The 25,257-nt window shown below is 45.0% G+C and overlaps 2 protein-coding genes and 2 long non-coding RNA genes across 13 annotated transcripts in view; 2 read left to right on the forward strand and 2 right to left on the reverse strand.

Annotated features, from left to right (window-relative positions):
- Positions 1 to 7,518, forward strand: part of SCUBE3 (signal peptide, CUB domain and EGF like domain containing 3) — a 37,235-nt gene extending 29,717 nt beyond the window's left edge. For 6 of the 8 annotated variants that reach the window (XM_082345070.1, XM_082345067.1, XM_082345063.1 and 3 more), the window contains 5 exons: positions 2 to 163; positions 586 to 783; positions 1,242 to 1,394; positions 1,517 to 1,596; positions 3,421 to 7,518. In XM_082345070.1, coding sequence (XP_082201196.1) covers positions 2 to 163; positions 586 to 783; positions 1,242 to 1,394; positions 1,517 to 1,596; positions 3,421 to 3,570 — 743 coding nt within the window. In that variant the 3' untranslated portion in view covers positions 3,571 to 7,518. The remainder of the gene's footprint in view (position 1; positions 164 to 585; positions 784 to 1,241; positions 1,395 to 1,516; positions 1,597 to 3,420) is intronic. The other 2 variants (XM_082345064.1, XM_082345068.1) reach the window with 2 other exon arrangements.
- A 1,258-nt stretch (positions 7,519 to 8,776) lies between these two features.
- LOC309607058 lies at positions 8,777 to 13,170 on the reverse strand. Its single transcript, XR_014232220.1, has 2 exons — positions 13,004 to 13,170; positions 8,777 to 9,139 (listed from the first exon to the last, which is right to left on the reverse strand). It is a non-coding gene; the product is annotated as an uncharacterized lncRNA (long non-coding RNA).
- On the reverse strand, positions 11,864 to 12,997 carry LOC309607068. The gene is made up of 2 exons (XR_014232233.1): positions 12,787 to 12,997; positions 11,864 to 12,042 (listed from the first exon to the last, which is right to left on the reverse strand). It is a non-coding gene; the product is annotated as an uncharacterized lncRNA (long non-coding RNA).
- Positions 13,171 to 13,284: 114 nt separating the features above from the next.
- Positions 13,285 to 25,257, forward strand: part of ZNF76 (zinc finger protein 76) — a 31,922-nt gene continuing 19,949 nt past the window's right edge. The window contains exon 1 of one of the 3 annotated variants that reach the window (XM_082345076.1): positions 13,285 to 13,435. The gene's annotated coding sequence lies outside the window, so the exon portion shown is untranslated. Of the gene's footprint in view, positions 13,550 to 25,257 lie in introns of all 3 variants that reach the window. The other 2 variants (XM_082345079.1, XM_082345075.1) reach the window with 2 other exon arrangements.

A 25,257-nucleotide genomic window follows, 5' to 3' on the forward strand; every position in this document is an offset into this window, starting at 1 on the left:
GTCCAGTGCTCCCCTGGGCACTACTACAACACCAGCATCCATCGCTGTATCCGCTGTGCCATGGGCTCCTATCAGCCCGACTTCCGTCAGAACTTCTGCACCCGCTGTCCAGGAAACACAAGCACTGACTTTGATGGCTCCACCAGTGTGGCCCAGTGCAAGAGTATGTGTCAGGCCAGGCTGTGGAAAACGGGGTGGAGAGGCCTGGGAGGAAGCCGGAGGTGGGCAGGGAGTAAACCAACAGGGAGCAGGGCTGGGGAGTGGATGGGCAGGAAAGTCCCACCCTCCATCTCTCCCCAACCCACTCAACCTCAAGACTGGTTGCTGGGCTGGGCCCTGTAGCACCCTCTCCCTGGAGGGGAGGGAGGCAGGTAGTGGGGAGGCAGGGACAGGTAAAGTGAGATTAGAAGGTACTAAAAGGGCAGGAAGGAAGGGAGACCCAGAACTTGGAGAAGAGATGATGACTAAGAAGGAGCCTGCCTACATGTATCTGATTTCCACTTCAGAACTCTTCAATTTCCCCAACCTATTTCCCCACTGACTTCCCTTCTCTTTCTCGCTTTGTCCACCGGGGCTTGGCTACAGATCGCCAGTGTGGTGGGGAGCTGGGTGAGTTCACTGGCTATATCGAGTCTCCCAACTACCCAGGCAACTACCCAGCCGGCGTGGAGTGCGTCTGGAACATCAACCCCCCACCCAAGCGCAAGATTCTTATCGTGGTACCCGAGATCTTCCTGCCATCTGAGGACGAGTGTGGGGACGTCCTCGTCATGAGAAAGAACTGTGGGTGGCTGCAGAGTTGGGCCAGGGAAGGGCAGTCCAAATCTGGTTGGGAGGGAGAGAGAGAGAAAAAAAATTGGTGCTGGAAGAATTGGGGCAATGATGAGGGAGGCCTCGGAGCAAAGGAAAACAGCAATGAATGCTACGTGTCCGGTGGAGAGCAGAGTTAAGAAAGCCAGCTTTGGGAGTAGAATTCCAATAGTCTTACATGTGTCACTTTCCTATTCTAGTATTTTTACTGTTCCATTCACTTAAATGTCAAATTTCTTACACTGTGTGACTGCCTGGATGTCGAAGAGGAATTGTGGAACAAGCCCAGGGCATTGAGAGAGAATATGTGTATGCTGGAGGGTAGGGGAGCTACATACATGAGGGAGGGCCTCTGTCAGCATGATTCCTCACTCTAGGAGGACTTGGAGAGCTTGCCCTGCTCTCTCCTGACCTGCTGCTTGCCTTCCCAGCCTCCCCATCCTCCATTACCACCTATGAGACCTGCCAGACCTACGAGCGCCCCATCGCCTTCACAGCCCGCTCCAGGAAGCTCTGGATCAACTTCAAGACAAGTGAGGCCAACAGCGCCCGTGGCTTCCAGATTCCCTATGTTACCTATGATGGTGAGCAAGGGCAGGAGAGCCAGGGAAGTGGGTGAGAAAGGGGAGGCTCATGGGTCTTGGAGGGAGCAAGGAAGCAGGAAGAGTTCCCACCCCTGAGCCCCTCTCCTTCGCTGACTTTGCAGAGGATTATGAGCAGCTGGTAGAAGACATTGTGCGAGATGGCCGGCTCTATGCATCTGAAAACCACCAGGAGATTTTAAAGGTGAGTGAATATGAGCGATAATGATGGCCAGTGTTTAATGAGCATGTAACAATGTGCAGGCAATATGCTAAGTGCTTACTTGAATATTCTCATTTGATTTACACAATAGCTCTATGAAGTAGGTACTTTCATCATTCCCACTTTACTGATGAGAAAACTGAGGCACAGAGAGTTAGAGAACTTGCCCAGTGGTAAAGCTGGGATTTGAGCCCAAGCGCATCTGACTGCAGTGTCACTCACACTATCTTACACTCTGGGTGAAGAGAAAGGAAGGATGAGGAAATGAAATGTCCTTGACCTCTTCCACCAAGAAATATATGGAAAATGTGGTTTAGAAAGATGCTTTTGCATAAGTCCCTGCCTTCCCTTAACTCCCTCCTCAGTTCCCACAGAAAAACAGCAGATCTAGTACAGCGTTTCTCAGAGTTAATTCGGTATAGACCTCTTTTAAAGGAAAAGGAATGTTTCCAACATTGAAGGACGGTCTGGATACTTAGGTCTGTGGATCCCAGTTTGAGAAAATCTTACTAAAGAAACTATAGTCCTAGTCACAGTATTATCCTTCATAAATTATCAATGCAAAAAAATGTTATCTTTATGATAAATAAAATAATTTTTGTATTATTATCAAAATGAGACACAATGACAAAAATCCAGAACTTGCAGACTGCAAAAAATATAATTTCAGCAATGCTTTTCAAAAAATTTTAGAGCATCTGAATCCTTATATCAAATGTGCTATGGAACTCCAATGCATAAAGTAGAGGCACCATTTTGATTAAAGTGGAGATGAGAGGCTGGAAGCTCCACCCCTTGTTTTAAAAATCTGCTGATGTAATGGAAAGAACACTAGCCTAGAAGCCAGAAGAGCTGAGTCCTAATGCACAGTGCTTGGCACCCAGTAGGCTCTCCACACATCATGTTGCTGTTTCAGACAGGGTGATCAGGGAAGGCCTCTGAGGAGAAGAGACCTGAATGAGGTAAAAGGCTACCCATTAGAAGATCAGGAGAGGAGCATTCCAAGCCCAGGAACATGGGAGCCATGTGGCATGTTCAAGAACCTTGAGGCCAGTGTAGCTCAGCAGAGTAAGGAAGAGTCAAGAGGGGGATAGAGGAGAGACAGCAGGGCACAGATCACATTCAGCCTATGGGCCATGAAAGGGATTCAGCCTTACTGAGTGATAAAAGAAACCAGACTCAAGAGGGAGGGGATATGGGGATATATGTGTACATATAGCTGATTCATTTTGTTGTACAGCAGAAACTAACACAACATTGTAAAGCAATTATACTCCAATAAAGATATAAAAGATACATTTAAAAAAAAAAGAAACCAGAGAAGTGTTTAGAAAAGAAGAAGGACGTGATCTAATTAAAAACCAAAAAAGTCATTCTGGCTGCTGCGGGGGAGAACAGTCTGTAGAAGGACAAGTGTAGGTAGAAGCATGGAGACCAGTTAGGAGGCCATTGCCAAGTGAGAGATGATGGTGGCTTGGACAGGGTGGTAGCTCTGGAGACAGTGAGAAGTGGTCTGACCCTGGATGTATTTTAAAGGTAGAATCAACAGGATTTGCTGTGGTTGTGAGCAAGAGAGAGGGGTCAAGGATGGCTCCAAGGACTGGGACTGAGCAATGGAAGGATGGAGCTGCCACTGACTGAGCTGTAGAATTCCAAAGGAGCAACAGATGGTGGGATGGGAATCCAGAGTTCACTTCTGGATATGCCTATTAGACATCAAGAGGGGCTGCTGCTGAGTGGAGGCTGGTGGTCCTCTCTCCCACCACTGACACTGATGCTGACATTGCTACCTGCCATCCTCTGCAGGACAAGAAGCTCATTAAGGCCTTCTTCGAGGTGCTGGCCCACCCCCAGAACTACTTCAAGTACACAGAGAAGCACAAGGAGATGCTGCCCAAATCCTTCATCAAGCTGCTCCGCTCCAAAGTTTCCAGCTTCCTGAGGCCCTACAAATAGTGCCGCTAGGCCCAAGACCCAGGTTTTGAAGCCCCCAGACTCTTTAGCCCTCAGAGCCGGCAGCCCCCACCCTCGGATGAGGGACTCTCTCCGATCTCTCTTTTTGGAGAAAAAAAATCTCCATATAGACCAAGCACTCTCCCTTTCCGTTCCTCTAGCTTCCTTTCCTTGTCTCTTTCTGCCTCGCTCTTTTTCTTTACTCATTTCCTATACGCTCCCTGGAAAAGCCATTCAGTGCTGGCTCTATTCTCCCGAGGGGTGAAGGAATAGTATCCCGCTCCCCTCCCCAGCCACACTGCCCATTTTACCAGCTCACATCCCTGACCCTATCAGCTTGGAAGGGTGCTAGAGGCCCACGAAGGAAGTGGGTCTAGTGGGGAATGGGGAGGGGGAAGAGGGGCTTCTGCCGTTATAGGTTGTGCCTTGCTAGACAGGAGCCAAAATGTCCCCTGGCTGTGCCCCCCAGGAATATTCTAACAGCCCAGGGTTCTGCCAAAGAAGCCTTTGACTTACAGGCTTAATGCCAGCACTCGTCCTCTGGGACACGTGGTTTGAGCCCTGGAATGCCCACACAGCCAACTTTCCTGTCTACACAGCTCCTCTCCTTCTTCGCTCACATCTGCCTGGGGTCCAGTTCATGAGGGCTTACAAAAGGCCCACACCCCTGGCTAGTGGATACCAGCTGAATGAGGAAGAGCAGCAGGAATTACCATGTTGAATAGGCCGCTGCTGCTCCCCAAGAGAAAGACTTTATCTCTGCAGGACAGAAACCAGGTTTTAAAGCATCGGCAAAAAAAGAAAACGGAAAAAAAAAGAAAATGTGTCCTCTAAAGGACCAGACAGAACAATTGGAAGCCAGTCTCAAACACTAATCCCTTCTCTTACTTGTCTTCCCTGGCCCAGCCATTCCCTCACTCCCACCCGAGTGCTCCCTGGGGGAGCCCTACTCCCCTTGCTAAGGATTGTCCTTAAAGAAACATGGCTGCTGACCAAAAGCCAGCTTGGGCCTTGCCCTCAGAGTTGTCTTTCCCTTGTAGTCCCAGATGGCTTGTGGGCCCCACCAAAGAGGACCCCGCTCTGCAGCCAGCCCAGAGCCACCTACCTCTGGCCCCAGGCCGTGGGCAGCAAGAGGAATGTGTGCACTTGGCGAGCCTTCTGCCACCCTGTCCACATCTAAGAAGTGCAATCATTTTGAGTCTTTCTATGTTGACTAGAGGGAGGGGTTTTTGTTTTCTGGTTTTGTTTTTTGTTTTTGTTTCTTTTTCCTGTATTAGAACAACCCTATTTATAGCTGCCTAAGAGAGAAGAGTGTATGTTTGGAGTGGAAGAAAAAAGGTTTTGAATCTCATGAGCCTTGAGTGCTGGAGCATCTGATCTGTCTCTACTCCCCCAGCAGAGGCACCTGATATGTAGGATATGTAATTCTGGGGACTTGATGGAGCAGGAAGGAGAAGGACCTGTGTTTGCTAAACCAATCCCACCGTCCCTATGCCTCCATGAATTCAGCATGGACCTCAAGACTGTAGAGGCCGATGGAATTGGCTAGTGATTCTCCACCCCAAGTAGGGAAAACCTCCATCGTTTCCCTGCTTTCATCCAGTTTTCCCCTGATGTGCACACGGAAGAAGACCAGGACAAACCCCCTGGGGATAGGCCGACTCAGGGCCCTGAGGCCAGAGACAAGGCTGTGGGAGCCAAGAATAGGACAGTTATCCAGGCATGGAGTTGTTTGCCTGACGTTGGCCATTCTGCCTACCCCTGTTTGCCATTTCCTCTCGGAGCTGACTTCAAGCCTAGCTTCCTCAACTGCTGCTTTTCAAAAGGAAGAAGAATCAAGTCCATGCCCAAGTCCAGATCCTGCACATACTCCACCTTCAATCCACTGCTGCCTATAAAATTATTCTCCATTTGCTCCTTCTAGTTCCCCCAAAGCTGTAGCCCTATTCAATCAAAGGCTTACAGTTGACTCTTAGGGCTCACTTCTAATGACTCTCTCAGGCTATTGCTCCCCAAGGAGGCTCAACACTAAATAAAGGAGCCGGACACCCCCTCAATCAGTAGCATTCACCAACTGAAACAGCCTTAGGCAGTAGGTAACCAATGTCACAACTAGATCCCCTGACATCCATTAGCCAACACCATGGCCCTTGTGGGTAGAGTGTCTGGCTGCCTTTGTCTCTCTGGGTCAAAGAAGGCTCTGCTGTAGAGATACAAAATGGGAAATGGTCATTTAATAGAAGTATCCACACTTCCCAGGAGATGCCATGAAAACTGCTTTAATCTACTTTGACCATCCTCATTCTCCACCAGAAGCTAGGATAACTTTCTGATTCCTCTCTCTCTACCATTTTGCATCTCTCTCAGAAAGCCAAACAGTCAGAGTGCTTCCCGATTCATGCCTTCAGGGTCTGACTTCTTGCTCTCCATTCCTTCCCTGTCACCCTCATACACACACATAAACACACTTCCTCTAACCATTTATTCCATGGTTTCCAGGGCTTGCAAATTATTTCCACAGTATGGAAAGTAGAGACCACCAAGCTTCTTAACTAATGTTAAGACAGATCTTGGAGAGCAGGTGAAGACCTGCTAATGTCCACCAAGTTTAATTTAGGTCGTCCAAGTTGGGAGTTAAGAATCCAGGCAAAGCTGCTCCTAAACCTACAGAGGAAGCTGGCCCAGGGGCATCAAACTAAGGGTTAGTGGATTGAGGAGTCAACATTCAGGGACTCTTTAGGCCTTTACAGGTCAGACAGAAAAAGAGGTTTTTACCACTGTAGGGAAGTGGGAAGATGGTATAAATGGGAACCCTTCATGAACTAGCTAAGAGGCCTCTCTGCAGGATGAGGTATTCGTAGGGCCGCAGTACTGTGAGGCCTCATTTTTCTTAGTACAAAACCTGCCCTGATCTGAGTCTGGGAATGGGAAGCCATTCCTGCAAGGGCTGCAAGCGCCAAGTGATGCATATCAGAAAGGCACTTATGTCTTCAGCAACGTGGCAATCTCTTTTTACTTCTCTGCCTCTGTCTTTCTGTATTATTGGGCCAGGCCCATTCCCTAAACCTTAGAGAACAAAGTCAGGAGAAAACTGACCAGAGCCTGGACTTGAACTGCCCTGCCCCAGGCCTACAAATTCGCAGAGGCTGACATTGAGCAGTGACTGCTCTGACTCTGCCAGGATTGGATTAATTTGAGGTGGTGGAGGCTCAGATTTATTGCTGAAAGTTCAATAGTACCGTCCTGGTCTTTAGCCCTAATGAAAGTTTTCATATCCAAGAAGTTTTCTCCATATGCATGTTTGAGGTGACTCTGAAGATTAAGGGGCCATATCTCAAAATGTCAGAAAATATTATAGAGCATTCAGACTTCTGTATTTGCTGCTTAACCTCAATATAACAGGCTCAAACTAGAGGAAGGGAGACAAAGTGTAACTGACCACAAGCAGAAAATAATGTTAACCTGCTTGGCTTCTCTCTTAAGCACTGTAAGAGAAAAGTGGAAGCCAACAACACAAAGATACCTTTAAATTTGACTTGTCTCAAAGGTAGCACACTCTGTCCTTGGGCCATTACTTGGACTAGGAACCCTCTACAAAGGGAATAGAACCCCCAGTTCTGTTATCAGCTTATCTAGACAACACAGATTGTCACAGTTTGGACAAACCAAAAACTTTATTCTTCTGTGTGAGTTGAACTTAAGTTTCAGAGAATAACCATTACCATGTGGGAGGCTTTTTTTTTTTTTAATGCAAAAGAAGTCTCAAAATATTGTATTTATATCTACCTTCCACTGCTGCCGATATAGTAAGCATCTCCTACACAACAATAAATGATGCAGTTCATAGAGTATTTTGCACTTGGGGGAAAAAATGTATCTGAACTTGTAAAAAGAAATGTTTGGATTTTGTATTGTCTTTTTTTATTATTATTATTAAAATACTAAATGAAACTTCTCAGCCTGGCATCTTTTCCTCTCTCAATGGCTTACCCTAGAGCTGGAAAAAAGCTTTGAGGAGACAAAGTGTCTTCTTGCTTCCAGATAGGACTTACCCCAATTTTTCATTTATCCATCTTATTCCTAATGATTTTAGAATTTGAAAAGGCTTGTCTATTTTAAAAAGCAGTATCAAGAATTATCCCGAGTGGGGGAAATTTGGGGTATTGTTGCTTATCATAGTACAGTCCCCAAAATCCAGCCAGGCCACAGGTGGTTAAGATACTTCCCTAATAAAGATGTCCCATCTCTAGCAAAGTACCAGCACTGAGATTCACCAACGTTGTTCTTTTTATGCAGTACATTCTTGGCCGCCAAACAGAATTCTGAAGTAGAGATCATTCAGCCACTACCACCATTACTATACAGGTCTTGGGAAAGCAACCTCTAACCCCTTATAAATGAACAGTATCCATTTCTAGGCTCAGAGATGATAGATAAAACTTAATTGTTGTAATTACATAATTTCCTGATGTGAAATTTTATTGGATTTAATAGCTACATGATATAGCCATTTAAGTGGAACAAGGAAAAATCTACCTGATCAAAAAATATGTTGGGTTGGCCTACCAGAATCCTTAACTTCCCCGTCAGCATCTATAAAGGAGACAGGTGCATTCTACTCCACAATTGCTGAGCTCCTGTTACGTGCCAGGCATCGCGCATCAGGCCATCACAGCTTGATAACAATAGCCATGCTCAAGATCCGCACACCTCATGTAACACTGATTACAACTGACCTTTCTACATAGATTTCCCAGCAGGAGAGGGAATCCAGTCAACTTGGTGATTATGAGTATAAATTAATTCACTGGCATTCTATTTCATACATTAACTTCCTGTGAGTTTGATTCAGTGTGACAAAATATGAACACCTTTGTGTGGACTGACAAAAATCACATTTCTAGAACTGCAAAGCTGAGGACCACATCCAGGACCATGGTGAGTGACTATACCAACTTGGGGCCATCTTCTCTGACTTCTCTCCTAACCCTCTTCTATTCCAAAAACACCAAATCTTCCTCCTTCTTTCTAGGACACTTGCAATTATGTCCCAGAATAATGTAGAGTGAGGGCCAGTGGAGTATGGGTCTGTCTATATCAAGCAGTCTTTAAAGTGAGGTACATGAAGACTTTCCAAGGAATTCTTCCTTAAGGTATGTGAAGACTTTCCAAGGGGGGTACCTGGCCAAGGAAATCAATCTGAGGAGAGTTTTTAAAGTTTTTTTAAAAATTCATTTATTTTATTTATTTATTTTTGGCTGCATTGGGTCTTCATTGCTGTGCACAGTCTTTCTCTAGTTGCGGAGAGCGGGGGCTACTCTTCGTGCGGTGCGCGGGCTTCTCATTGCGGTGGCTTCTCTTGTGGAGCACGGGCTCTAGGCGCGCAGGCTTCAGTAGTTGTGGCACATGGGCTCAGTTGTTGTGGCTCACGGGCTCTAGAGCGCAGGCTCAGTAGTTGTGGCGCAGGGGTTTAGTTGCTCCGCAGCATGTGGGATCTTCCCAGACCAGGGCTTGAACCCATGTCCCCTGCATTGGCAGGCGGATTCTTAACCACTGCACCACCAGGGAAGCCCTGAGGAGAGTTTTAAGGGAATACATTTCCAGATCCTCAACTTCCATAAGAATTCTTCCCTAAAACTCATCTGTTTTGAGAGCTAGCCAGCATATTCATGCACTCTCCATTCTACCTCCTCTTTCACCATAATCCTTGTCCTACATTACAAAAGAAAGGCATATCCCTCACCTACATTGAATCTTGATGCATGGCCTAGGGTGTAAAACCCTGGGGAGTAGAAGGAAGGGGTTGTTTTTTCCCTTCATAACAAAATACTCCCATTACAATCAATCTTCTTGTTTCATCTTATGTTTCCTATTTTCTACCTCCTGCTAGCAAAAAATGAAATCGTTAGCTGCTCAAACCATTATTTCCTAACAAAAAAACTTTCTTTTTTATTAAATACATAAGAAAAAGTTTTATCATGAAGTCTAAGAAAATTATTGGAGTTCTTTCTTTTTTTGTTACACGATTGTTATTTAGTTGTTCCCAAAAGCCAAACATAAGAGTTCAACACAAGCAGAAACCGGTATTTGCCAAGGGACTAACATGCCTTCTACCCTACTTTTCACTTAATAAATTAACTAAGGTATTCAGCTATACATTATATGGCATTATTCCAAATTATATAATGAGAAATAGTACCATCTTGTTTTTACAATTTTTATAATATTAATATTAGATCTATATAATTTTTATCATGACTGACTTTAGTAATCTATTTTATAAGCTACCGTTAATAATTTATTTCCCAGTGATTTTTATAATATTCTTGAAAGTGAATATTAACATATTTATTTATTATTATTTTTAAATAAATTTATTTTATTTATTTATTTTTGGCTGCGTTGGGTCTTCGTTGCTGCATGTGGGCTTTCTCTAGCTGCGGCGAGTGGGGGCTACTCTTCATTGCGGTGCACGGGCTTCTCATTGCAGTGGTTTCTCTTGTTGCCGAGCACAGGCTCTAGGCACGCAGGCTTAGTAGTTGTGGCGTGCGGGCTTAGTTGCTCTGTGGCATGTGGGATCTTCCCGGACCAGGACTTGAACCTGTATCCCCTGCACTGGCAGGCAGATTCTTAACCACTGCACCATCAGGGAAGTCCCTTAATGTACTTATTTAAATTGAAGAATAAAGTCAGACTTTTTCCTGACAGAAAGTAAGTCTGATGTGAAATGAAGACTGGCTTTGCTAATTCTACAAATGGCAGGTGTTTTCCGTATGGAAGAGAATGCATGTCAATATTTTAACAGAAAGATACTGAAAACATGTAATGATGAAAGAACTTTATCAAAAAAATTGTGTTGGCAAAGAAGTACGAAAATCAGTATCTGACTAACTAGGTGCCTCTGAGTGAAAAGGTGACAGATAATTAATAATTATTTTCATAAGACTGAAACTGACAATCAAATGACTAACAAATCCTTTTGCAAGATCAGTGGTTTCCAATTCTTTGCTTTTAATAAAGTAAAGGAGGACTCTATTTGATAGTACTTGATAACAGTATTTGGTAATAGGACACTTTGTGATTGTTGGCATGTAATTTAGAAGCAGTTCAAAGACTTGAGGGATATCATTTTAACAAATTTCTTCCTTTCCCAATTACTATGTGAACAACGTCTCTCAACGCTTACGTCTATAAAAATAAAAAACAGGTAGAGAATTGGTGTGGCACCTTATCTCCTTCCACCATTAGGTAATATTAGTCTGTGAATACCTGAACTAATTGAGGAGAAACACCATATTTCTCACTGAGATGCATTTTCAATAAAACTGTACTTTTTAGGTTTCACAAGTTATAAAGATGTGTAATATAGTGATGTAGCTTAATAAATCTGTACTAGTAATAACCGTAATGACAATTTGATTCATAAGAAATTTTTCAACAAAGCCTATGGTCACAAGCAATAAGCTTAAATATATACTCAATTTTGTTGCAAAGAAGGTGATAGTGATCAGTAAAAGACTTTAAAGTATACAAATATACTAATTAGGATAAAGTTCTATAGGGGCAGTGAATGGAATTAGGAACTCAATAAGAAAGGGAACCATATAAAATTTCTTGTGCATATATTTTTAAATGGATGTTGGCAGACATCAAATATTTAGGGTATTTGGAGTCCACTAGATACAATTTAAGAATGATGTAATGGTTTTAGTTTAAAACATCAACATTTGCAGTAAGTCAGAAATTATATCCTCTACAAGTATTTAAATTTATGATGGAAAATTTAGGTATCAACTTAGAAATGAACAAGGGGGTACATAGTTCTTTAAAATTCTTATATGGAGTCCAGTTTTTAAAATGTCTGAAGACCACCAGCGTATACGGTATATTGTGGGGATGGGGTTCAAAGGCAGAACAGAAGTTACTAGAAATGATCTTCAATCCTCCACTCCAAAGTATCTTCCTCCCCAGTTCTCCTGAGTACCTGAAATTACCCATCATCAGAATCTTAATACTTCAAATTCAGACACTAGTTTCCCAGAGTTTTTGTTGTGTAATGGGAGAGGTGATTAGCCAATCAAATTAGGATCTGCAAGGAATGTGAGAAAGAACAGATGTATTTTTTATTATGGAAAAAGGTGGTGCGGGGGGACAAACTAGGACAACCTGAGTTCTAGTCCCTGCTCTATGTCTAACCAGAAGTTTATGCTACAGGACAAACTACTATGTTCTCTCTTTGTATCTAGGTAAAATAACTTGTCAAACTTCCATAAAAAAGGAACGGAAAGAGGGCACCTTAAAGGTCAGGCTGTTTATTTCTATACCAGGAGATGTAGAAAGGATTAATTATAATATACATGACCATAAGAATGGGCCATCGGAACTTCCCTGGCGGTCGAGTGCCTAAGACTCTGCGCTTCCACTGCAGGGGGCGCAGGTTCGATCTCTGGTCGGGGAACTAGGATCCCCCATGCCCTGCAGCGCGGCCAAAAAAAAAAAAGAGAAAAAGAATGGGCCATCAACTGTCACTTACTGCCCCCCTAAACTGAGAACCTGATGAGAACTGGAGCCCCAGTCCCACCTCTGGAATTGTGCCAAAAGCAGTAAGACGCGGAACAGAGAATGTCTAAAATTGAAGCGGAGGCTTTGTGGTTAAGCTCTTTAGACAGGGGAGGAAAGAAACCACCAATGGCATCTCTAGCTACCATGGGCCCCAAACACAGTACTTTGTAAATGTTTCTAGTTTATTGGCATACTTCCTTTAAAATTTTTGTTAGTTAATTTTGGGGGGCGGGGAGGGGAGAGAGGAGACAAAAGAAAGGACTTAAAGTCTAAAAGGACAGAGAGGGAGAAAAGTTTCTCACCTCACTTCTCCAGTCACCCCAATTCCTCTCCTAAGAGGCAACGTTTACCATTTCCTCATCTAACTTCTCTATTTTTAATTTTTTACCAAAAGCTCACTCTCTTTTACTTTTCCCCTAGGTGTCTGAAAATTCCCCAAGCACAGCCCCTCCCTAGTGAGAGGGGGAAACAGTAAAAGGGCTTGGCTTTGTTCACCCCGAAAGGAGCCTACAAGGGGGAGCAGATGGTTTTGAGGCTGCGGGTAGGGCTGGCGGAGGAATGAGAGAACCGAAGAGCACCCTCAGGGCGCCCTCCCTAAAGAGGCCAGTCCCTCACGGCTCCTCGACGTCGTCTTTTTCAATAAGGAGCTAGTAATACCTGCAATTGCTTCCTTCAGTGGGTGGCTCATAGATCGTAGGCAGTGCCAGCGGACTGCGCACAGTAAAGCGCCTCGGGATCGTAAGGCGCAGGAGGACGCCTGGGGGCTCTGAGCCGCGAGGAGAGGGTCAGTGGCCCCGGTGCGGAGAGTGGCAGCCGCGAGAACAGCCTCCCTCACAATCTGCCCCTCCGGTCCTCCCCGCCTCCAGAAGCGCACCTTCTCACCCGCAGGCGGCCGACGAGACTCGGGGCCTCGGGCTCCTCCCGCCTCCCGCCTCAGGTGGACCGAATCCCTCGGCAGGACAGGTGGCGACTCCTCATTGCTATAGAGACAACCCCGCTCGCGAGCCGCGCCCAGTCCCTGACCGGGGCGTAGTGACGTCATCACGCCCTCCCCGGGCGCTCGGCCTCGCGGGCGGCGCGTCACCCCGGTCGGGGGGCGGGGCGGGGCTCTCACCGGCACTGTTCAGAGCCTGGCTGCCCGGGCTCCAGCGGCCCGGGAACAGGGATAAGTAGGACGGCGGCCGCGGCGACTGGGGGTGCGGGGTGGAGCGTGCCCTGTATTTTCTGTACGGGTTCCGGGGCTCGGTAGAGGCGCGCCGAGGAGACAGGAAAGTGCGGCGGCCCTGGAACCTGGATATGGCGCGAGGCAAGCTGCGCGCGGGCGGGCGGGCTATGGCGCAGGCGGGTTGCGGGGCCGGCGCTGGTGGCGGGGCCCGTTGCATGGCGGTCTGTCGGCGGAGTCGCCCTCGGGGGCTGTCAGGTTGGTGGCTGCGGGAAGAGTGGGTCCACCGTGCCCAGGTGGGAGGCCGGGCGGGCGCAGGGCCCCGAGAAGGTCCCGAGCCCGGCGTGCCCCCCCTCCTTCGGCCCTAGCCCGGTGGCCGGGAGGCTGGACGGCGGCCTGACCCTCCCCCACCCCAGGTTCCGGCCCCCATCCCTGCCCCTCCGTTCCGTCCTGCGACTCCTCCCCCATGACTTCCAAACCCCACCCCGTGACTGCGCCCGCCTCCACCTCTGTGACCCCCCACACCCCATCCACTGACCCTAAGACCTCACCAGGTAATCCTCGCCTCTTATTCGTTGACTCTGCCAACCCAGGAATTTCCCCAGCACTGCTCAGGACCCACCAACCTCAGCTCTAAACCAGTGACTCAGGACCCGAGATCCCTACATCCCCCAAAACGTCAGTGACCACTGGTCTGGTAACCCCCTCCACTTCTACCCTGTGTTACCCCACAATCTTGGTGACTCCCCCCAAACCTTTCCTGGTAACTCCTAAGCCTTACCTACTAAAATAGTTTCCCACCGAGTTATGTTCTACATAACCCTCAGTATCTGATAATCCTTTCTTTGCCCTGTAACTTCATGATCCTCATTCCATGTGCCCCCTTCATCCTAAAATCACCTCCACGGACATCCCTCTCTGCACTCCAGCCCCCCAGTGTTAATCAGCACATGACTTACAAGTGCTCTAGCACCGAGCTGGTGCCCAGAAAGATATAGAGATGAATATGAAGTAGATATAGTTGGAATCATCAGAGAATCTGGATTGAGTGTGTGGTCCCAGATTCAAGTCCTAGCTCTGCCACTGTGCTTTGGGAACCTGGAAGAAGTCTTTCCTCGCTCTGGACCTGTTTCTCATCTGTATTATGATAAGGTTGGGTTAAATGATCTCAGAGTTTCCTTCCAGCTGTGACGTTCTGCAATTCTCAGTCAAGATAATATTTGTTTGCAATCATTTTTGTACTCTGTACTCCTAACTAGAAGTTTACTGTTGTAATCTCAGCCCAGGGTCCACTTGCTTCTTGAACCTTATTCCCTCACTCCTGCGACCCCCCCTACACTCTTAGTAATCCGTACCCATTTCCCTTGATCAGGCCTCATCAGTTAACATGTTTGCAAAGCAGGATAAGAGTGCTTCAGCTTGGGGTATTGATGTGATAAGAGATCTGGGTTCTAGTTTGACTCTGGCCTGTAAAGTCTGGCACCTTAGGCACACCATTTAGCCTCAGTCTTCACTTCTACTAGGGTAGGATAATAGTAGTGCTTGAGATAATGCATTCAAAGCATTTGGTACCAGGCCTAGTCCATGGGAGCCCTTAAGTATAAGCCGAGAAGCTCTTATGGGTCTTACTCTGTCCTGGGTGCTAGGGAGTCAACAGATAATGAACACAGGGGCCACACTTTGCATTATCTTGGTACCCCCGAGCTCTTGGAATCACTGTCCTCTTGTCTCTGCTGTGGCCTCCTCACTTCTCTGGTTTTTTACCCTGCTATCTCCTTAATAATGATTGGCACTTACTGCTGAGCACCTACTGTGCGCCAAGCTTTGTATGTGTAAACTGTTTCCCCTCACAACCCCAATATATCTACCACTATTTCCCATATTTTGTTTGTTTTGGTTTGGTTTTAAACAAATGAAGAACCTGAAACTCACACAGATGAGTAGTAGAGCTGGGATTTGAACCCACAGTCTTCAAAACTCATTGGATCCATTGCTTCTCTTGCCCCTAAACCTACCTAGTTTTCCAGGTCACTCTCAGCCCCTTGTTCCTTATTTTCTAATAATTTCTAAGCCCAACACCAACACTTTCCCCATCACTTCCAAGGTTTCTCTTAACCTTTGCCCCATGGCTTGGTGACTTCCTTAACCCATTGTTCATGACTTTTGACCCCACGTGTCCTGAGACCCCTGCACCTTAATACCTCTCTTTATCCTTTGTCCAACTATCCTCTCACCGTATGAGTCCTTGGAGCTCCCACTTACCCTAAGGTGTCTCCCACCTCACTGGCACTCTATCCCAAATCCTCTCATCCTGTTAAATCCTTTACCCCCAGGAATTCATATACATAAGAGATTGGAAATCTTTTATGAGTGTTCCAGCTGCTTCCCTTCTACCATCCTCAGCCACATCCTGTTACTCAAAACCTTCATCTAAATTAGCCCTTCATCTAGTGAGTGCTTCACCCAGCTTCAGTGAAATGAGCCCCTTCCATCCCAATGTGAGCCCATCCTTCAAAATCTATACACCCTCCCATGCTAAGATCCCTCCTCTTCATACCCTTTTCAATATCTTGTGAGATCCTGCCTCTTAGATTCCTGGATCTCATGGCATCTTTCTCATTTTCATCAGTGATCTTTTCAAACCAGAATCATCTTTTACCTTATCCCCCTTCCTGTGCCCTATCCCTTCTCACAGTGCCTTTTTCCTGCCCTACTCTTATTTTTCTCCCTCACCTCACCTCATCCTCACCTGCATCCTCACCTCACCAATCTTGGTAGCATTGATTATGGTGTAAACCTTTCTCCCATCCCAGCTCTGCCCCTTCTTCCACTCTCCCTGCCACTCTCTCCTTCACACACGGCTTGGCCAGCCACACTTCACTGGTTTGTCCAGAGAACTACACTTTTCTCTGGGAACCTCTGATAATAGATCACCAAGATCACAGTCCTTTAGGTAGCAAGAAGAGAGATCTTGGAAATCCTTCTGAATAAATGTAGCCATGTCTTCTTGACACACTCCCACTCTTCTATCCTGTTTATGAAGCTGCTTGCTGTATATGCCCTCAGGGTAGAATGCTTTGAGTGTCAGCACCCGAGTTAGCCCCATTGTTTTCCAAGCCCTGGGAGGACTTTCCAGTCCCCTCCCACCAGAGGACTGGATGGTGAGTAGCAAAAGGTGACATTAAAGATCCACTTCTAAAAGTCTATTCTGTGGGTCACCAAATTCCCAAATTTGGGAATTATTGGGAATTCCCAAATTCCCAATAATACACTTATTGACTGTATAGCAATAAACTCAGCAGAGGGCAGATTTAGAGTTAAGGAAGGCATAAATCTTGGGGTCTGCAAATTTTGTGGGTTGATTTTTTTAAAAGGAGCTTTCGCCTTAGATTTGTTTAATCTCTCTTAGGCTACAGAACATATTCTGCCTTGGATCTTAGTTATTTGGGTACTCTTCTCACCCAACACCCACCCTCCACCCCCACTGTGATTTCCTTGAGAACAAAAGCTGGGTTTTCTTTATCTTCTGTTATCTTAATCCTGTCCCGCATATTTAGCAGGTAGTCAGTGAATACTTACTGGATTGAATGAACTCATTCAGAAATTCTGCATCAGGTACAAACAAGTGAAAACAGCTAGTGTCTACATCTACTTTGTAGCTACAACAACCCTTCTCCCCAAATCCCTCCAAACGTTAATAATGGGCAAGTCCCTTGATTTAAACGTTCTGGAATTCAGACACTTTCTTTTTTAGTCATTGCTTGGGTGGGGGACTGGGTGTAAGTGCTTCTTTTTACTGTGTTTCTGGTTAGACTAGAGAGATTGATTGACATAGTGGCTAGAATACAGTGGTAACAAGGCCAGGGTCTGTCATATATAGACCAGTTCTCAAGAAAACAGCTAGATGAAATATTTAGCGGAGGTTGCAGAGACAATCAGAAGAGAAGAAATCAAATTGGCAAAATGTTGGTAATTGTTGAAGTTGGGTAATGGGTTCGTGGAGTTCATTATACTATTCCTTCTACCTTTATGTATGTTTGAAATCCATAATAAAAAGGAGAAAAAAGAAGAGGACAGCTAGGTGAACAAGTGCAAATTTAGCACTGTTCCTTGCAAAATATCTCAAAACAAACGAGCTGCTGTTACCGAGTCAGTACTGTTATCTTGGTTAAATAGTATATTTAGTCCCAACCTATTTTTGACCTCTTCTGTTTGTGAGATATCATGATGCTAAATTCAAAAATCAGCACACTGCAGAAATGTATCATCCTGGCAACAAGCACCTGTGGCCTTGGTCCTGCCCTGCTTCCCAGCCCAGGTGTGGTTTCTTGTGTTAAAGGGCTGGGCTGGGCCTGAGAAGAGGGAGAGACAGTGGGGGAAGTGAGGGAGAGATCAGAGCTCAACTAGGGTCTTCCCCTTCTGGCCTAAACCCTCCAGATTACTGGGAGATTCTAAAAGTATGGAGGTTCATTCATTGATTCACTCATTCACTCATTCATTCATTCCACTAATGTTTGGTGAATAGCTGCTGGAGGCCAGGTACTTTTCTCATACCTGGAGATAGAGCAGTGAATAAAATAAAGTTCCAGGACTTAAGGAGCTCGCCTGTTGGGATGAGGCAGAAACATACCATAAACAAGTAAAATATATATTGGGAAAATTAAACAGAGAAAGAAGATAAAGAGTACCAGGAACCAGGGTATTAAATTTTAAGTAGGGTGGTCAAGGAAGGTATTATTGAAAAGGTAACATCTGGGCAAAGACCCGAAGGAAGTTAAGAGGTGAGCCAAGCATTTATCTGAGGGAATTATATTCCAGTCAGAGGGAACAGCAAGTGCAAAAGCCTTGAAGCAGGAGTATGCCTCATATATTCAAGAAACATGAGGACACCAGTCAGTATGGCTGCAGTAGGGTGGAGAGGAGAAACATAGCAAGAGATGTGGAGGTGGGAGTGGATTGGTGGTAGATCATATTAGGCCTTATAGGCCCCTGGATTTTTTGTGAATTGTGGGTGAGATGGGAGCCACTGGAGGGTCCTAGGCACCCAAGTGACATGATCTGACATAAAGGATCATTGTGGCTGCTATGTTGAGAATGAGTTGTAGGTGGCAAGAGTGGAAGGAAGGAAACTGATTAGGAAACTACTGCAATAGTCCAGGCAAGACAAGTTGGTAGTTTGTACCCAAAGTAAAGCAGTGCAAGAGTGAGAAGTGGTTGGATTCTGGATATGTTTTGAAAGAGGAGCCAACGGGATTTGCAGATGGATTGGAAGTGGCATATAAAAGAAATAGAGAAGTTGAGGATGGCTCCCTCATTTTTGGCCTGAGCAATTTAAGGATGGAGTTCCCATTTACTGAAATGGGGGAGCCTGGAAGAAGGATACATTATAGGAAGGGGAGATAAGGAATTCACTTTTGAATATGTCAAGTTTGAGATGTTTTTGGACATGAAGATGTTAAATAAGCAGCTGGATATACAAGTCTGTTAGACTTGTTAGTCAATTTCTGCCCTCCTGGGAACTGAAAGAACACTATTACTGGGCAAGAGACAAAGGAGTATGGTGGGAAGAACACTGGCGGCTCAGGTGTGAGACCCGGCTCTGCCACCAGGTAGCTCTGTGATCCTTTCGGACTCCTCTGGCAGCTCTGGCCTCTGTTTCTTCATCTACAAAATGACAGCTTTAGACTAGAAATGAGTTGTCTTCTCAGCTCCTCCTGTGTGAGAGTCGATGAAGTAGTGCATAGAGCAAGGGAGATAATATAACTGTACGTATATCTGAGAGCATGTTGGAAACTGCTGAGCCCTACACAGCGTAGTGGCATTGGTGGTAAGAGGCCTCCCTTACTTTGCTAAAGCAAAACCCAGTGAGTGCCTGCCTTGTTCTGGGCACTGGACACTGGACACAGAGGATCCGATGACAGAGAGATGCATCCGTGCCCTCGTGGAACACTACAGACGAGCCGCCTGGTGTAGCTTCACTGCTGAGTATAGAGGGAGTGGGCTGGAGTCTGATGGTCTGGTGCGGTGTTGGCCAGGGAAAGCTTGTTCTTGACCTGGGTCTGGGAGAAAACTACGTGGATGTCGGAGATGAGGCAAGATGGTAATCCAAGTGAGGAAAAAGTGGGCGTCCTAGCTAGGGCTGTAGGAAGAGCTGGGGTGGTGGGACTCAGCTCCTTCCCTCCTTCGTTCTTTTTTTGGATATTTATTTGGTTGTGCCTAGTCTTAGTTGCAGCACGCGAGCTCCTTAGTTGCGGCTTGTGGGTTCCTTAATTGTGGCATGTGAACTCTTAGTTGCAGCATACATGAGGGACCTAGTTCCCTGACCAGGGGTCGAACCCAGGCCACCTGCATTGGGAGCGTGGAGTCTTAACCACTGCTCCACCATGGAAGTCCCCCACCCTCCTTCATTCTTTCACTCAGCATTTACTCCTCTGCCGGGAACTCCTCTTAGGGAGCTTATAGTTCTGTAGCAGAGGAAGGGTTTCTTTCTTTTTTTCGGCCGCACTACGAGGCAGGTGGGATCTTAGTTCCCCGACCAGGGATTGAACCTGCACCCCCTGCATTAGAAGCACAGAGTCTTAGCCACTGGACCGCCAGGGAAGTCCCTAGATGAAGGGTTTCAAATCTGGTCTCACTTAGATCTAATTCACAATAAGTAGGGTTGATTTAGGATTCAAATTTGAGCTAAAGAGTTCAGTTAGTTATGTGACCTAGTAGTATTATTCATTTAGTGTCTGTGGGCACATTCTTTGTTTGGTGCTGATTAAGCTGAAATGCATGCTCTCCAGGAACTTAAATTATAATCAATTTAACAGAAAGTAGGATGTGTGATTTTCACCCCAAAAAAGTTGAGTTTAAGGAAAAAAAATACCTGGAAGAGTAATCCCTTCACTGCATCTGGAAGCACAGACATCTAATCCTTGTGTCATTTAGATGTTGATGCTTATATTTTAAGGAGAGTCTCTGACCAGCTAAACAAGAATACAAGATATAGGGAATTCCCTGGCGGTCCAGTGGTTAGGACTGTGCACTTCCACTGTAGGGGGCACAGGTTCAATCCCTGGTCGGGGAACTAAGATCCCACATCCTGTATGCCGTGCAGCGTGGCCAAAAATAAATAAATAAATAAAATTTAAAAATACGAGATATAGCCCATCTTAATGATCTGGTCACTCACAAAATTAGAGTGGATATGTAACTAGCATCTTTCACTTAACAGAATGGGAAAATTTTGTTCTGGTGAGTAAAAAAAAACAAAAGAACAACTGAGCTACAAATCCAAGTGCAGCTGAAGCCATTATCTTTTTTTAAAATAAATTTATTTTTATTTATTATTTTTGGCTGTGTTGGGTCTTCGTTGCTACGCGCGGGGTTTCTCTAGTTGTGGCGAGCTGGGGCTACTCTTCGTTGCGGTGCGTGGGCTTCTCATTGCAGTGGTTTCTCTTGTTGCGGAGCATGGGCTCTAGGCGCGTGGGCTTCAGTAGTTGTGGCTCACAGGCTCTAGAGCACAGGCTCAGTAGCTGTGGCGCATGGGCTTAGTTGCTCCGTGGCATGCGGGATCTTCCCAGACCAGGGCTCGAACCCGTGTCCCCTGCATTGGCAGGCGGATTCTTAACCACTGCGCCACCAAGGAAGTCCGGAAACCATTATCTTTAACTGGTGGCCTTAAGCTACTGACAAAACATCAGATGCCTCTTGCCCTGGCAGCTATCAATCAAGGTATAGAAATGTGAGTGTCCATGTGAGGGTCTCACAAATCCTATGTCTCTGTTTTGCTGCTCGAAGTGCAGGGCCTACTTGGGCTCCTCACTTATAGTTCAGAAAGATCTGGGATGTTTCAAAGCTTCAGTGTATTAGACTGACACCAGCTGGAAGTCGGAGCGCTTCTTCTACTGCCTCCCGGTTAACGCTTGCCTTCCGTAATGGTTCATCTCAGAGAAGTGCAGATGTAACTTGTTAGCCTGGTACTGCATAACTTTTCATTTGTTGGAAGTCCCTGCTGCTTTGGGATAGCTGATAAAGCATGAGACCCATGCAGTTAAGATAAGCTCAAGGAACTGGGAGCTCTTTGAGATTGTAGAACTGACCCAAGGCTTAGATGTAGAGGGTGTGGCAGGGGTACCTAAGACCAGAGTTCTCTCTGTCTGAGAAGATCATCCTTTCAATCTAGGAGGTACTGTCCCAAAGCCACAGAAGCAGTGAGGGAGAAAAGCAGCCCCTGCTCATCTGCCACTTCAGCCAGACCCACCCTCTTGACCTGCCTGGGGACATACCAGGCCGGGGAGTCAGTATGTCCTCAGGTCCTGTGTAGATTTGCTGTTGATTCATGCTCAGCTTGATCAGGTTTCCATCTGATACTTGAGAATGGCATCCATGAATTGGAAAGCTGAGTTTTCAGATGTGGTTTTGCTACAAACCAGTACATCATGGAATCTATCCTGTCAGCCCTGGAGTAGCCATGCCTTGTTAGGGGAGAATCATAGATATTCCTCTAGCCAACACAAGGAGTGCAAAGCTTGCTTTTAGACTTTCTTCTTTTATTCTTATATTTTTATTTATTTATTTTACATAGGTAACACATTCACAGGGCTTAAAATTTTTTTTGTAAGTGAAAGATATGCAGTGAAAAGTCACCCTTCCATCGCTGTGCCCGTCACTCAGTTTTCCTTCCACTGGCAACCTTGGTTAGTAATTGCTTCACTGTCTTTCCATAGATTTTTTTATGGCAGTGGCAGCATACAAAAGGCACTGTTTTGTACCTTGAAATTTTTATTCAATATATTTTGGAGATCTTTCCATGTCAGTATGTAAGGAACATCCTCATTTATTTATGTCTACATAATAAGGAAGTTCTATATTGATAGACATTTATGCTGTTTGGAATTTTTTTGCTATTATTACATGCAGGGATTCCATGAATAACCTTGGACGTGTGCCATTTTTCATACATGTACATCTACCTGTAGACTAGACATGAAGTTGCTGGGTCAGATGGTGTGTACATTTGTAATTTTGATTGATAACTGCCAAATTGCCCGACATAGAGCTTATACCAATGATACTCCCACCAACGATGTAAGACTGTGCCTGTTTCCCCACAGCCTCAGGGACATTGCTTTTTTTCTTTTTTTTTTGGCTGCAGCATGGCATGAGGGATCCTAGTTCCCCGACCAGCGATCAAACCCGCGCCCCCTGCAGTGGAAGTGCGGCGTCTTAACCACTGGACAGCCAGGGAAGTCACACAGGGACATTGCTTTGAGTTAAGAATATACAGACTACCTTCAACATAGGATACTGAATCATGGGGCCCCACTGTGACACTCTATTCCACAAGACACACAAAGCACCACACAGCCCAGTTGAAAGAATACCACAATTAAAAATATATATTTTGGGCTTCCCTGGTGGCACAGTGGTTGAGAGTCTGCCTGCCAATGCAGGGGACACGGGTTCGAGCCCTGGTCTGGGAAGATCCCACATGCCGCGGAGCAACTGGGCCCGTGGGCCATAATTACTGAGCCTGCGCGTCTGGAGCCTGTGCTCCGCAACAAGAGAGGCCGCGATAGTGAGAGGCCCGCGCACCGCGATGAAGAGTGGCCCCCGCTTGCCACTAGAGAAAGCCCTCGCACAGAAACGAAGACCCAACACAGCCATAAAAAAAATATATATATATATATACCTCTGGTGGTTATAAGAGAAGAAAGGAAGAAAAAATCCTAGAGGAAGAAGTTCCCTACCTCAGTACTTAAATTAGCATAAATTAGAGGAAGAATAGGTATCTGTCTTTGCAGAACCAAGGAGGGATGAGATGCCAGTAGTATCAATCATAGGAAGGCTGTGGGGAGAGTAAAGGAAAACTCCCAGAGGGTGGAGCTGGGCAACCAAGCAGACGGGTTTAGTGTCCACTGTAGAGCTGCCTCTCAGCTCAATGCTGGTATCTTTTCATTTCAGCGACTTTTTTTTTTTTTTTTAAAGATTATACCCCCTCCTTTTAGCACTACTGTTAATTTCATTTTGGCCTCTTCTGCCCTCTTCTCATTTGGAGTTTAGGTTTCTGCGAGTTGGAGCTGGATGTGTGTTCAGCCTCATCTTTTTTCACTTAGCGTTGATTTGTTAACCCTCTTCCACTAATCCAGATGGTCTTGGTGGTTCTTGTCTGAAACGTTTAAACAAGCATCCTGTGCAAGTAGCTCTTGTTTTCTGTCCATTCTTTTCGTGGGATGAATTATGAAGATGAGATGATTAGATCTCAGATCCGGAACCTTTCCTGGTGGGGTTAAGCATTGACAGATTGTTCTCTGGAGAACCTGGAGCCCCTGTAGTGCCATTAGCAATGCATGCTTGCGCCTGCCTCTCCTGGCCTTGCCAACACTGATGGTTCAATTTGTTTTTTTTTTGTAATTAATAGACTGTTTCTTAGAGCAGTTTTAGGTTTGCAGAAAAACTGAACAGAAAGTACAGAGAGTTCCCATATACTCCCTTCTTCCCCAACCCCCTGCCCCCAGTTCCCAGTTTCCCCTGTTAACATCTTACAATGGTGTAGTATATGTGCTACAATTGATAAACCAATGTTGAGGCATTATTATTAATTAAAGTCCATAGTTTGCAATTATGGTTCACTCTTTGTGTTGTACATTCTATGGGTTTTGACAAATGTATAATGTCAGTTATCCACCATTATAGATTTATGCAGAATAGTTTCACTGCTCTAAAAATGACCTGTGCTCCACCTGTTCATCCCTCTTCCCCTCACCCCACACCCTTGGCAACCACTGATCTTTCCACTGTCTCTATAGTTTTTCCTTTTCCAGAACGTCATATAGTTGGAATGATACTGTATGTAACCTTTTCAGATTGGCTTCTTTGATTTAGCAAAATGCATTTTAAGGTTCCTCCATGTCTTTTCATGACTTAATAGCTCTTTTTATTGCTGAGTAATATTCCATAGTATGAATGTACCACAATTTGTTTATTGAAAGACATCTTGATTGCTTCCAGTTTTGGGCAATTATGAATAAAGCTGCTGTAAACATCCATGTGCAAGTTTTTCTGCAGACATAAGTTTTCAACTCATTTGGGTAAATACCTAAGAATAGGATTTCTGGATCTTATGGTAAGAATATGTTTAGCTTTGTAAGAAACTGCCTGTCTTGCAGAATACCATTTTGCTGTGCCATTTTGCATTCCCACCAGCATTTGGTGTTGTCAGTGTTTTGAATTTTGGCTCCTGTAATAGGTGTGTAGTGATATCTCATTGTCTGTTGGATGTGAACAATTTTACTTTGATTTTTGGTAATTTGATAAGTATAATATCCTCATGATTATTCTTTCTTATTCTTTAATTACTAATTAAACTTTTTTTTTAATATTAGTGTTTTTTGCTTACGTGAATTCATATTGTAGCCTTATTTGTCCAGTGGGAATTTGATAATGTTCTTGGAGGTTTGTGAGTGTCTGCATGTGGTTTTTTTTTCCACCTAGTTTTTTTTTATTGTGGTAAAATATACAGAACATAAAATTTGCCATCTTAACCATTTTTAAGTGTACAGTTCAATTACATGTGTTTTTTTTAAAATTTCTATTGGAGTATAGTTGATTTACAATATTGTGTTAGTTTCTGCTGTACAGCAAAGTGAATCAGTTATACATATATCCACTCTTTTTTAGATTCTTTTCCCATATAGGTCATTACAGAGTATTGAGTAGAGTTCCCTGTGCTATATAGTAGGTCCTTATTAGTTATCTATCAGTTATATGTGTTTTTAATATCATGTGTTATGTTTTATTTCTTTAGTATTTTCCCCTAATGTCGAGGGTTTTTTTAAGCCAACTCTTCCTTTTGACTTGATTTTCTTATGCTTCAGAAGTCCAAAACTCCCTTCTTATCCTGGTTGAGATCTGGATATTGTTCCATTTTGATGAACTGGTAATATAAATTTAACCTTTTTGCCCCAGGGTGATGTTTT

Source organism: Balaenoptera borealis (assembly GCF_965194805.1).
Source record: "Balaenoptera borealis genome assembly, chromosome: 12".
NCBI classification, from domain to species: domain Eukaryota; kingdom Metazoa; phylum Chordata; class Mammalia; order Artiodactyla; family Balaenopteridae; genus Balaenoptera; species Balaenoptera borealis.